Raw genomic sequence first — 14792 nt, 5'->3', positions numbered from 1 at the left:
AAGTCTGTCGTACCACGACAGATGAGCCACGCTACATCACTAACACAGACATTGCTGGTAGATAGCAGCAGTGAAATGTGGGTTTGTTTATGGGTAAGGAAACATGAAATGAATCTTGGTATTTGCAGTTCTCAGGAGCATTTAAGAATGTTGAAGAGCCAAACTTTGCATTTGCGAATTATATTAATTTCTGAGAACTTCCAAAAATGTTAAGTATTAAACACTTGTTCTTCAGCCCAGGTGCTTCTGCTCTGCCCACTCTGACAGGGCTGAAGTGGTGCAAAACTGTATAAAAGGGTGAGAACAGTGTGGAAATCTGAACTGAGAAATAAAGAGATCTGAGAGTAGAGTTAAAAAGGTAATAAAATAGCTGTCCAAACAAAGCAGTGTGAATTGAGACCCTCTGCTCTTGTCAGTGATTTTGGCAGCAATGTGAAGATTAAATCCATGGTCTTTTTAGAAGCTGACACAGCTGCTACCGACTCAAGGTTTAGGTTATTTTGTGCTCTATTAAAGACACTGAACTGTGTCACTAATTAACAGAGGTCAGTCCGCTATGTGTTTGTTTTTACCTCAAAGAAGCGGGGAATTATTCTTTCCAAGTTCTTGGCTTTCAGGAAATTGAGGTAGTAATTCAGCAAAGCTTGTAACTTCTCAGCTATAAGATAAGCAAAGTAAAGTTTGGTGGCTATGAAGGCGCAGTTTAATCCTAGTCTGAAGGGAGTCACAGTAATTGCTGTGTGACCTTAGCAGTAAGTGCCGTGTTTATCATGAATGAATTTTCATTTATCAAATAAATTGTCATTTCCATACTGAGGACATGCATTCTATTCCTTGTTTATACAGTCCTTAGAAAGTATTCTTGAACACAGGAAACATTTATTGATGGTTTGATCATCTTCCAGATATTTGCTACCTCCTCTTATCCTTCGGACAACCTATTTTTTGCCCACCTTCATCTGCTGCAGAACTCTGTTTATATTGCTAGCACCTGAGCTTTTCTTACTTTGTTTTTTCCCCTTTATTTCTTTATTCTACCTGTTTTTATCATGGCATTTTTCTAAAGGGCTTATTTCAGGAGTGCTCCCACTTGGAATGCTTTGAACTGAGGGAGTAGATCTTAAGATATCATGGGAATATAAGTAGAAACTAAATTATGGAAGCCCAAATGCAAAGCAAAATGATTAATGGCAACCTGATTATGAAGTACATGCTGCTCCACTTTTGTAGCTTGAGCTGTGGTGGTCGGCATTCAAAAAGCTGAATCTTTTGTTGAGTTACATCTTCCAATGGAGGAGATGAAGAAAAGGCTCAATAGTGACAGGCTAGGAATGCCAAATTTTATTTAAAGTGGGAATAGCAGTGTTGAAGACTGGCTTTTAGTAGTTAACAAACTTAATGGTGTTCCGGTAATGATTTTGATAGTCACGAATTATCCTACAAAAACAGTGGCTGCTGCAGTAGTAGTAACTGTGCCAGCTGAACACATTAATTAGCTTTGTCCTTGTAAACTTTACAGCATTTAATACTGTTTTTTTCCTGAATTTTATTTTGCTTATTTGGCAATAGTTAATTAGTTTGAATTTTACCAGTCTCCCAGAGTCCCCTTGCCCTGCCCCAAACTCTTTGCACACAGTATTTGTATTGTACTTATAGAACACTTCAAATCAGATGTAATTGCACACGTGTGTAATTGGTTTCTTTGCTCTTCCAAATGGAAGCAGTACATAGTTCTCACTAATCCTAATTAATATTGCTCTTTTTGTTATCTGTGTCAAATTGATTTTCTGTCTTTGACATGTGTCTTCATGCTGTATTGCATAGGTACCCCTTTGTTATTAATGATAAAATGCTTTGAATGTATCAGACATTGGAATAGGAGTGGAATGTGGTGACTGGCCAAATGACTAGTGCAGTTCTTTCTAAGAAAACCTTTTCTTTGTATTTCAGGTGATATTTGAATCTGTCTCTTTGAAAGGACATCCAGGGTACATAGCTGTGGATGAAGTCAGAGTTCTTGCCCATCCATGCAGTGAGTATTCTTTGTTCTTCTAACCGTCTCAATGCGTTAAATACCAGGCTTTGCAGTCTATAATACTGGGCTTGGCAGTCTTAAGTTGTGACTTATCCAATAGTGCCAACTGTAAAATCTCTTCTGTTTTGGTATCCCCCAAAACAACTAAAGACAGCCAGCCTTGTGCAATTAAATAACTTGACAATTTGTGCAAAAGGCAAAGGTGCTCTGATTCGGTCACTTGTGCCAGGATGTTTGTGGAAGTTTCTCATTGTAGAAGAGTCACAAGAACATAAAACTCTGTTTTGTTGTTTCGGAATTGTTCTGCTGTAGGAAAAGATCTAAATGTTTCTGATAATGTCCTGCGTGGTTAACTTAAGGAAATAAGACAAATTGGTTCGATATATAAAGTAGTAAAATAAGAAAAGACATATCCTAAAGGTATCTCTCAAAAGAAAGGTTTTTGATTCTGCATGAGTTATTTAATAAATAAATCTCATTTAGACTTACACAGCAACGAAAACTAATGCAGGTTCATTACACTGTTCAGAAATATTTGTTCTGTTTCTCCTACCTTAGCTGTACTATGCCCAGCTTACATTTTTCCAGCATAGAGAGACATTAAGCCTCTACATTTGTGTGCGCACTTCTTTGGTTTCTCTGTGCATCTACCGAGAGGCTCAAGGACTTTTGTATCCCTACACTGTGTATGGAGCATACAGATTTTTAACAGCTTTCATGTTCATTGATGAGTTTAGACATATCTCTTTAAAATATAGTATTTTTAAAAAGTAATCCATAATAAATTAATGTCTTTTAGTGCTTGAATTATTAATTGTTATGTAGCAGATTAAATTGAATTTATGGGTGATACTTTGGCTTATTATATTTAGGTTTGTTTATAACTTTGATGCTGTAGTATTTCCAGGTGGCCTGATGTCCTTTGGGAAGGTAGCCCACCACCCCCATCAGGTTGGAGCTTTAACAGCCCCTTTCACTGGTTCTTAGTTTCAGTAAATGAGCAGCAGCTCTTCCAAACAAAATTCTGTGGGTGAGGTTCACCCATTTTATTTCAAAGAATAGCAACCATTCGCAATGTGAGGTACATGGCTCTGCTCAAGTTTAACAGGACATTTCTGATAACTGCAGTATGGTTAATTGCAGTTTAACTGAATTATATTTGTATTTACCATGTGCTTGTTCCTCGGGCCTTTGGGTGTATTTACTTCATTAAGAAATACTTACAATCTGTGTTGACCAGATGTTGCTGATAACTGGCAGCCTCCAAACAAATCCCCCAAATGATGTGTATGCATTCCAAAGCATGTTTGGTGGTGACTGATCCCTTTACTGGGAAAGAGGCCACAGAACCAACTGTGAGGCAAAGACAAGAAGGTTATGGGATTAAAAAATATATAGCAACCCCAAATCCTGCTTGGTGAATTATTAAAACTGATGTTTAAAACTCCATCTCCAAGTACATGCAGGTTCCTCTGGAAAATTAAATGCAATCTTGGTGACCCAAAGCTGGAATTACTCAGACTATATCCAGTGCATTTGAAATCAGTTGGCAACCTGCAGTGTGTGCAGGTCCCTACAAGCTATGAGTTCTCTGCAGTCTTTGCAAATACTTCTGTCTGATTCCCAGTGTTGTCTTTGCTGTTCAGTAGTGACACTGTACAGACTTACTTTGCCCCTCGGGTTCATTTTACAATTGTTAAAACTCAAAGCACAGGAATGAGGAAGCTTCTGATTGAGCCTGAATGGCACTTGAAATTATTGGTGTTATGTTTTAGTTTTGAGGCTGGTGTGGCTATATGTGCCTGATTTGGAGCTCACTCATACCTGAACATAGGCAGAAGTCACTCCTAAATAGCCTGCAAGCAGCACATAGTACTTGCTTTGCTGCCTGTCACCCAGAGGTGGTTTACCAGTTGGCTTTGACACGCTGCTCTGACCCCTAGAAAGCACGATAGTACAGAATCCCTGCACTTTGCTTGAGTTGTCAGCAAACTGGGCATATGGAGAATGTGGCACAGGAATTAGATAAAAACCTCTGACGTAGCATGCGGGCAAGGGTTTTCTGTTCATGTGCCTGTAGTAGACAACCATCTATTTGCCAGGCTTCCTGCACACACATGCCTACATCTTCTGAACCTATTTAATTCCAATAGAAAAATGTAGGTTAGTTTGTGCTCTGAAAATATGTAATTCCTTGGCTACTTATATCCAAAAGGTAAAGATGAAGTTGAAAAATGCTGACCCTTACTGTATTAGAAGGCTGTTGTGTGTCCTACTCTGAGAGTATTTGGTTGGTGCACAAACTTCCTTCTGAAGCCCAGCAAGCACAAAGCTAATCAGATGATCTTTTTCTGCTGTCACAAAATATGTTGGTGATATCAGCATTTGGATGTTGGTGGTTTAGTGTTGAACGAGTACTGAATTTATTGTCATCAAAAAGCAGATATTGGCGTTATTAACCAGTGCAGCAATCCAACACTTATCAGTAATATCAATGTTTCATTTAATATCAGTGATTTTATATCAGCGGCATTGTTACTCCACAGTTACAGGATGTATTTGATAGTCAATACAATTGAAAGGAGAAAATTCTTTATACAAATTTGTTTTGGCCAGCCAAACTTGACAACCTCAATTTCATTTCATTTTGCCCTTGGTAGAGCCACAGTTTCCTAAAGAGAAAAAATGTTCTCAGTTACTCTTAATAGAAGGGAGTAACAAATTGCTTTGGTGACCATGAAAGATCTGTAAGATCCCCTTGCTCTGCACCAAGTAGCTCAGTACTGAGGGACAGCTTTATTTTGCTAAATCTCTTTGTCAGGAGTAGGATGACTTGCTTTGTTCTGATATCTGTGTTGGTGTAACACAATCGCTGCCTTGCTCTACCCTTCCTATTCTTTGCATTTCTTGTTAGGAAAAGCACCTCATTTCTTACGGCTTCAGAATGTGGAGGTTAATGTGGGACAGAATGCGACATTCCAGTGCATTGCCGGGGGGAAGTGGTCCCAGCATGACAAACTCTGGCTTCAGGTAAAGTGATGCAATTTTTTCAAGTAAAATAAATAGACAGAGGACAGCAGGGTGGTGGGGCAAATGTTTATCATCAAAATCCTTTGAGAACTGCCTTGAGTTGTTTCCAGATCAGAATTCAAGATGATAAAATGCAGAACTGTGCTTCAGAAGATGGAAAAAGTGGCCAGCAAAATGTTAGTTCTAAACATACATCTTCAGACCTGTAAGCACTCCTTCATAAAAAAGAAAAGGCAGAACAGGTGCAATAATCCCTCCCTTCTGCTTAATTTTTGGTCTTCTTTCCTTTTGCCCTCCAAAAATATTGTTGACAAAGGCTGAGGGAAGTATGTTGAGATGAAAACATTCCTTAAGGTATGTTATAAAAGGACAAAGCCAGTTTGTACTCATTTTGTTTCTTCCTCCCAGTTTCCGTTGGCTTTTGCTCTGCATTGGCTCTATATTGATAGCAGAATGTTCCTCTGGTTGCTCACTAAATGACCAAAGAGTTCCTTCTCTTTGTGTCTATTTTCATTCTACTGGTTGGACTTCAAAAACTGTGTTGTGCTATTCACGTAGTGACAAACTTAAGTGATTTTCAGTTCTGGAGTTAGAAATGGAGCTTTTAGCAAACTGGAAGGGTGGAGTGCTGTTTGCCAGTGAAGGACAAAGTTATTACTTGTGCCCTTTGGAGTACTTGGCTCTGTGGAGTTCCAGCATTGCCATATTCTATACTAGAGTTCTTCTGGAGACTTTGAAGATAGTTGAGTTGAAAATTGTTTGAAATTGGTAATCACAGCCTGAACCTCTGATTAATCAGCTGAGGCAAATGTTAGGTCAGCTGTGGGAGCACAGGTGAGACTAATTTAGCTGTGGTCCCAGAAGGGGTGGAGCTTGACTCCACCTCCTCTAGACCTCATTTAAGGGCTGACCACCACTGAGGCAGTATCTCTTGGAGATTGCTCCCTGGTGGAGGTTGCTTCAGCATTTCCCAGCGAAGGCATCCATATTAGTGAGTTTTTCCTCATAAATAACCTTCTGAATATCTGTTACCATCTTTGTATCATTCCACCTTGCACTAGTCTAAATACTCAGGCAAGAATCAGTTTACTAATGGTGTAAACAAAAATTAATACCGGGAAAAAGATTGTGTTGGTGAGAAATGTGGTTGGCGTTCTGTAAAAATAACAGTCATTCTAACTGTACATTATTAAAGCTGTTATCTTAAAATATACCTTTTAGCCTGAAAATTATTGGCCTATGTTGTACTTTTAGCATTAACAGAAACATATTTTGGCTTATTCTATATCTTTTTTTGAATTATTTCTGTGAAATCTTTCCACGGAAAGATTATATGTGTGTGAAAAAACTTCTGATCTGAAGCACTGTGAACCTTTTTTCCAAAGAGAAGAAGGGATTTGGGAGGAAATCATCATTGGTAGGGGGATCCTGGTTTCCATTCTTTTAAACTGGAGGATTTAATGAAAACAGCCTTGGAAATACTTCCCAAAATTGATTACTGGAAACTGGCACAATGACTCTGTGTTTTCCATTGAGGTTTCTAATAAAATAGACCAACTGAGCAAGTTCAGGTGTTTATGCTGATTTCCAGTTAATTCATCATCTGTCACTTTTCCAGTTGGGAAAATGCTGCATGGCATTGGTGGAGAAAGATTTATTGAGGATTGCTGGACATATAAACATTGCTGTTCATCCAAGCAATGTATTTAAATTGTTCTGGAAACAAAGTTTTATGCCTGAAAATGACAGGTTTATAAAATCTGTTCACTTATAGTATTTTCACAGGAGTACAAAATGCATTCATTTGTAGTATTTTCATGTCCTGGATAAGCTTCTGGATATACCCAGTACAAATAGTCTTAGCTGTCACTCTCCAGGCTTTTCAGTATACATAACACATCAAACGCACAAAAATATGTCAGAATTTAAGTAGATACAAAAAACTTAAATATATAAGAACATTTAAGCCCACTACTTCATAAAACCCAGAAAGCCTGTAAATTTTTCAGGGACGTTACCAGCTGTCTTTTCCTGAATGAATTGTACTCGTACAAAATCTAACCTAGTGAAGGTCTGAGCAGTTTTAAGAGTAACCAAGAGTGAATAATTTGTGTGCCTTTGTGATGTGAGTTGTTTTCATCTGTCTCCACAGCAGTGGAATGGGAGGGACACAGCATTAATGGTTACTCGAGTCGTCAACCACAGGCGTTTCTCTGCTACCGTCAGCGTTGCTGACACTTCGCAGCGCAGCATCAGCAAATACCGGTGTGTCATTCGCTCAGATGGAGGATCTGGAGTTTCAAATTATGCAGAACTAATAGTGAAAGGTAAGTTGTATTAATACAGCAACTTGGTGTTAGTTGAGCGTTTCCTCCTGTGTCAACTGTGTGTAAAATTTGACGTCCTATTGGGCCTTTCTTTCTTTCAATCCTATTAGATTCAAGTAGGAAAAATGGGTAAAAGTGACATGAATTTCAATCATTTTCTTAAAACAAGTATTTGAATCAAAGCTTTATCTGAATACAGCCTTCTTCATGAGCTCTTGAAGTAATGTATGGTAGCTGTGGATAATTTTAATGCAGTCAGCAGAATAGTTTATCTGTCAGTCAGCTTCATCTGGCTTGCTTTACATTTCATCAGACACAAATAATCCTATGGTAGTGTTGCATGTCAGAAGAGTCTGTTCAAGACTGTTGGGTGCAGGTGATCTGGAATGATTCTGTTGATGTCCTGAAGCACACAGTACAGATATCAGTAGCTCTTAATGGAAGCTGGAGGTTTCAGCTCTCTTATTAACTGTGATTCAGGAGGTGATGCTGTGCCTGACACGTGCAAGGTGGTATTTGCTTAAGAACATCCATGATGCACGGAATGAAATGCTATTTACTGCGCTGCTTTATTAATGTTACCCAAGCTGCACCACAAGGATGCTCACTGTGTCTTAGGAGAACAAACCAGAAGGTGACAGTCTCCCCTTAGACTGCTTTAGTGTCTATTGAAGGCAATACTGATGTGGGTGGAAGGAATCTTCTCAGAGAATATAGTTTTATTGATCAAAACTTTTGTACGTTATGGAGATAGAGGACTGTTGGAGACATGAGATCACTTTGTTCTACTGTAGTACTTTTTTAGCAACTTTTTCTGTCACTTAGCACTAGCACCTTCACAATGTTTTAAATATCCAATGTTGTAGATATTCAGGCTACACTGATCATGAAGAGAATGTTCAGATTAGGTGCGAAATGCTTTTAATTCCCACCAAATTATCTACTATCTCACTTGTTAGAGGAGTTAACTTATGATTAAAATGAAATCGAGTTGCCAAAAGCAGCATATTGGTACTGTAAAATTGTTAAGTAGAGGGAAGGCAGTCTTCCAGAGCAACCAATATTAGAGTATGCAGAGTTGGGCATGTGCCTGACACTTTCATGTTTAACAGTATGAGGAGGAGAAAAATAGAAGAGTGAGTTGTAAATGTGAATGGCTGGACATCCAACATGATGGACATTGGTAGACTCACTGCTGAATTACCCAGGCAGACACCTAGGCAGAGAAACTTGAGGAGAGGAATATTGTTATGGGAAGGCACACTCCTCTGCTCTGTGCTGCTGTATTAGTAAGCAGGCAAAGTTAAGTGGTTCATTTGAGGTTAGCTTGATGCAGCACTGTGAAACACTGGGATTGCATGGATGAGTACTTCTAGTCTGGCTAATTTTAGCGTGGGTAATAGCAAATTCGCAACACATATATACAGACTGAAATGAAAGCAAATTGGAATTGTTTAATTCTGAAGAGATGTTTATTGAATTGCAGTAATGTACTTGGGTATACATTAAATTAGTCTGTAATTGAAGTTCTGCTCAATTGATAGTCCTGTCCCTAAACCTACTAAATCCAAGCTAATTCTTTGCCTCACATGCTTTTTCCCAGTTAGCTGAACATAAAATCATGTAGGATTTTTTCAACAAAGGTCAAGGTTGAAAAAACTATCTATATATCTTTCTCATGTGAAGATCTGTTTGCTTCCCTTAGCCGTAAGATATTTTATTACAGCAATGAGAAAGTGATTTACAGTTCTTGATGCTGCATAATTTAGTAGACACAGATTGAGGAATCTTTATTTGAAATACATTTACTACCTCAACACTTGAAATTGGAACCGTAGATACTTCTTTCAGCAAATAAACCAGTGATATTAAACACAAACCAGCCCCTTCGGTTGTCATACGTGACTATGTGGACATTATATTTCCAATACTGAGAATGCTAGAGAACTGCCACTGCAGAGCTGTTCACTGTCTGTGCAAATACCTTCTGTAAGTGGCAGTAAATCTATTCTTCTCTTTGCACTTCAGAATCGTAATCACAAAGCCTGCAAAACCCATCATTTCCATCTGCACACCTTACCATCCTTTGGTGCTCCTCTGGAAAATAGCTCTCCTCTATTTCTTAACTTTCACAGTCTCTCATACAGTAATTTTGTGTAGGGCAGGCTTCGAGTATCCTAGAGCTTCTACATCTTGCTGTACTGATCGCATGCAGATGGAATGCTTCTAGTCCGTAATTTTCTTTTAAGTAAAAGCTGCATGGCAGTTATCCATATTCTGAAATAAATGCATATTTTGCTTGTGTAAAGATTGTTTAAAATACTACAAAACTGTCCAGGATCTGAACACGTGAGATCTGTATTAATGATACAATTCGAGTGTCCTTCCAGAAAGCCTCTTACTTCATGTGGGAGTGTGAATAACATTTTAAACTGTGCGTGTGTTTGTATTGGCAAGTTGTTTGCGATTTATTTTTCTGATCCATTTCAGGTAGTTTGAGTGCCCAAATTAATGAGTGGTAGAAATTTGTAACTTCTTTTTTCTTGAACCTGTTTGTTTTTGCAGTCTTGGCTCACCAGCAGGTCTTTTGAGATCATTTTATTGCTACCTGATGATTTTTATGAGATCTGTTCTATGCTGCCACAACAGGAGTTGCAGTATGCGACAAAACCCCTTTACAGACCTCTCAGGATATGTTCTTTTTCCCTTCAGTTTTGCCTTTGTTGATTTTTATAGTGTTTGATTACTCAACACAGATGTAAGACAGTCTGTTCCTTAGCTGAGTGGCTTTCTGTCATCCATGTGATGTTTGGGACAGCTCATCTGTTTATCAGTCACTTTTTTCTTGAGGTTTTCAGACATGAAGCTGATACTTGCAATGATGCCAGAGGGAGAGGTGGGTTGTTGTTTTTTTCCCCAGTGTTGCTTACTGTTTTTTCTCTAATTCTTTTCTGGTCTAATGCCTGTCAAGACAACAAATAACAATAAATAATTATGCATTAAGACAAAATACCTATGTATGTGGTTAAGTTGCTTCAGTATTAAATATATAGAGATATACCTTGCAAATTCACTATTAAAAATTATGAAGTAGACAACCTCTACCTGCATTTTGACCAGTCTCAGTATGTACCATTGGAGTTGTATCCAGAGTAGTTTCAATTAATTATTAAGCTTCAGGAAGAACTATTAGGAAAAAGAACTTTCCAAAGCCTAAAAAAAATAAGAAATAAAGATATGTCTCGCACATCTGATCCAGGCTGGATCTGGCCATAGAGATGTTGCATCAGGCCCTCCATAGGTCTGCTTGGGTGAAACAAGTGGGAGTGTAGATATGAAAGTATATTATATGGCATTATGCATGTACTGCAGATTAGAGCTTGCATCTGGACTGAAAATACAATTGACTTCAATGTACTTCCTTAGGATGACATTGTTATGGGGGCCTGTAGTGACAGGATGAGCAGAAATTGCCCTCCTCCAGTTTAAAGCTGATTTAGATGTGATATCAGGGAGAAATTCCTTACTGCGAGGCTGGTGAGACACTGGCACAGGTTGCCCATTGAGGCTGTGGATGCCCCTTCCCTGCCGTCATTCAGGGCCAGGCTGGATGGGGCTGAGCAACCTGGGCTTAGAGGGAGGTGTCCCTGCCTACAGCAGGGGGTTGGAAGGAGGTGATCTTAAAGGTCCCTTCCAACCCATTCTTTGATTCTGTGACCATAAACTCCATAGTCTTTCACTTCATATTCATCCACAGTACATGTATAATTTTGTACCTTAGGATACTGGTATGAAAAGTACTCATTAAATGTATCATAATACCCTTGCCATCACAAGATAATATAGCAACTATTGCCATAACAGTACTCAGATCCCTGGGCTGGGGGTACTGATAAAAATAGTAGCAATGTTGCAGTCATCTTCTTTTGCCTGAGAGTAGCTGGAAGATCCTAACCTGGCCCCTCACTTGGAGCCATTTAGGTGAGAAACTCATCTATGGTCGGAAATAAATGCTTTTTAGATTTCACTGTTAAAATATTTTTTTATAGTGTGCAGAAATTCAGATAGGAATTTTCGTGCCTCACGGCTATTAATCGGGCTCATCCAGGTTGTGAAAGTTGCTGAGTAGATTTGAATTCATCTGCCTGAGTAATATGCATTAATCAAGGTCCTGCACGTTATCACTTTATGAACAGTTGGCACTGTCAGCGGTATCAGGAAAGCTGTGATGGGGAGGGCTTTCCTCAGGCTTCATGCTCTCACACTCTCATGTTCTCTCTTTGCCTTTTTACACAACTGGATTGTCTGCAGAGTTAATGTGTGCAGCACCAGGAGAAGTTAAGTGTAGATTTGATCGGGTGTGTGTTAATGTTGCTCTTTTGGATTACCACAGAGTGTATGTGTGGATGTGAACCATTTGTGAAGGTTATGAAATTAGTGAACATGAGAAACTGACTTTGTGGTTGCGGGGTGCCTGAAGAAGCTGCTGCCATTCCTTTATTCCTCTGTAGTCACAGTGATGTAGGGAATGCAATGCTCCAAACCCTGGTGTTCAAATCTGGCTAATAATTACTCGAACTCTTCACTCTGTTTTAATCATCTAGTTTGGTGTTGTCCAATAGCTATTGCTTTAACTCAGATCTAATCATTGGATGTCTGTGTGCTGAGAAAAGGGGAGATGAGATTTTGAACACTCATTCCCTCTCACTGAGAGCTTTGCTTCCTCTCCTTTCACTCTGCCTTAATAGCTTTTGGAGGAGGGGAGAGCGCTGAGGACAAAGCCGTTGTTTCATAGAAATAGGCAGTTAGAAAGAATGATACGTGTTATTTCAAAAGAAAATATTTCCTTCTCCTTCTGTTTAACCTCCAAAATAGAACTGGAAATGAAGCCTTTCTTGGGAGCTGATTGATAGACATACATGATATTATAGACTGGATCCATTTTTCAGAGCTGCACTGTGCAATGTGGACTTGCAGTCGTGTTGCCATGTTTGTATTCCTTGTTTTCAGTGTTTACGTTAGCCAAGGATGTGTGAATTAGAATGGGTGTTTCCGGGAAGAATACAAAGCTACAGCTGTGATACAAGGACATTTCCTAAGCTAATTGTTGACAGTTCAGGTCTCCAATTTCTTTTCTTTCTGCCATAGCTCTTCAATTTCTAAGCTAAGCAAGCAGAGATTGCTGTATGAACTTTATCTTCATTGTAGGCACTTGGGAAATGAATACAACTTTCCTGTCACAGCACTGTCTTGAGTTTCAGGAACTATCAGTGTTGTGCATATAGGAAAGAAATTGGAGATTGGGATGGGGGGAAGGCTGGGCGTTGGAGGGGGGGGGTGGAGGTTGGTGGTGTTTGATTTGTTTGTTTTCCTCCTAGAGATGCATTAAGGAGTTATGTTTTAATCCTGACTGAGCATGGTAGACAAGTAGGCATGGGATTGAGTTCCTTAGGATTGTTCTTAATATGCATGTTTCTAAGCGTGATGCTCATGATGTATAAAGTTCTTAACTGAATACAAGATAAAAATGCAATAACAAGTAGAAAAAAAAAAGAATACAAAACAATCTTTTTGAAGTGAAGGAGCTTGAGTAAATCCTTGTGCTTTCTGAGTGTGGTTACCTGCAGCCTCCCTGATGTATCTCAGGAACCGGTTGTGATGGTGCAGGGAGCAGACGGCTCATGTGAGCTGTGGTTCTGCTGGCTGAAAGCCATGGGGCAAGCAGTCCTCACCAGTCTTAGGCAGAGAGAGCTGTTACAGCTTTGTAGGAGCAAGGAGGCTTCTCCCAGGGTTATCATCTTCTCTCTCTCTAGAAGAGGACTCTAGAAATAGCTAGGAATGATTAACTTAGTAAAAGGCTTGTTTGTTTTTAGTTTTGTTTCTTTAAATCTTTCCTCTCAACTTGACCTGAGTAACTGCAAGATTTGTTGTGGGAAGAAGCCTTCTTGCTGCTTTTAAGTAAGATAATGTTATGAATGTATTGAATGTATGAAATAATTGTGCCCTGTCCTATACCCTCTTACCTGCCTCTACCAAACAGAGGAGAGGAAATCTCCAAAGAGCAAAAGTAATGAAAGGAAAAGCATTGCTGTGTGATAGACTTTGTCATCTCACTAGACTGCCCTGGCATTCCTTGACTTTTCCATCAGCTATTCATGTAGACCTGCATATTTCTATATAACCTTATTCTTCTACCTGCTGTTCTGAGAAGTGTCTCCCCACATCAGACAAATACAAAGGATAAAGTGGGAATCGAAGTAAATAAATGAGCTGTTTAATCATAACAATTTCAATCTTAGTATGTTAAAATTGCCAAAACAATTTACATAAGGTTTTGGTCTTCAGATAAAAGATGTGGTCCAAAAGTTGGTGGAAATAATATGTTGTTTTTTGGTTAGTGTTCCAGTAAACATCTACCTATTAGCTTCCTATTGTAGAGAAAGCTCCCAACAAACAGTTCAGCTGGTGGAAGGAGGAAGCTTGCAAGAACAAATGAATGTGTTTCAGTCTGCCTAGGATTACACTCATGCTTGAAAAGTACAGACAAGGTAATTTCGTATATTTCATGCTGCCTTACATCGTGGAGGAAGATAGCAGTAATGCAGTTTTCAAGTATCTATTGCTGCTGGGGCGTACAGCGTATTAACTTATGTTGAGGGACTTTCACTGCTGGAGGCTTCTGTTGTTCTGTAGTATTCATATGACAGTCTGTAGTCTTGCTAATACCAATTCTCATTTGTTTATTTTTAAAGGGATAGGAGGGGTAGCAGTTACTTGGCCAGTGTTGTTTATTGTCCCCATTAGCTTTCTTGCTTGGTGGCTAAAATATAGTCAAAATACAAAATTGTCCCTTTGTTAATTGTTCTGCAATCTATGCTGCTGTTTCTAGTAGGGTTTGATCCTGCTGGGTTATGCCTGTAGTTGATATTTGGCAGTCAGAACACACAGCCCTCTCCGTGCCCATTTAAAATTATCAGAAAAGTTGAAGGCAGCTGCAAAGAAATTAATTCAGGAGTGCTGCTATCGGAAGGAAAAAAAGCATCAAATGCTAAGGAGATATCTTAAAAGCCTTTGCTAGCTGGAAACGTTCTTGCAGTTAGGATAGCTTGGCAACTCAGACGATCAGATGTACACCATGCAAAATGTATCTGGAACTTTCCATTGTTCTTTGTTTCTTTCCAAGGTACGGTGTTTTCTAACAGCTGATTGCTTGTGATGCTCATATGATATTACAATTCAAAATGACGCCCCCCCACCCACCTTATGACTCAACTATGAAATTTAGCAGAAGGTTTGAGTCACATGCGTCGTTAACTGTCTCTCTTCCACTCATCTTTCTTCTGCCTCTTTAATTGTAGGGAAGTTATTAATGAACTTTCAAACCTCTTGGCAAATGGAAC

At 39.1% G+C, this 14792-nt stretch overlaps 1 protein-coding gene across 1 annotated transcript in view; it reads left to right on the top strand.

Moving 5' to 3' along the window:
- The window catches only part of LOC146756728 (receptor-type tyrosine-protein phosphatase T-like), a 164237-nt gene that overhangs the window by 120566 nt on the left and 28879 nt on the right, over nt 1-14792 (top strand). The window contains exons 4-6 of the mRNA XM_085524153.1: nt 1951-2032; nt 4950-5065; nt 7218-7392. Of these exons, the coding sequence (XP_085380279.1) occupies nt 1951-2032; nt 4950-5065; nt 7218-7392 (373 nt within the window). The remainder of the gene's footprint in view (nt 1-1950; nt 2033-4949; nt 5066-7217; nt 7393-14792) is intronic.

This window comes from Coturnix japonica, chromosome 26 (assembly GCF_054131305.1).
Source record: "Coturnix japonica strain WE chromosome 26, WE-NBRP24, whole genome shotgun sequence".
Lineage (NCBI taxonomy): Eukaryota > Metazoa > Chordata > Aves > Galliformes > Phasianidae > Coturnix > Coturnix japonica.
This window is presented reverse-complemented; position numbering and strand designations above follow the sequence as displayed.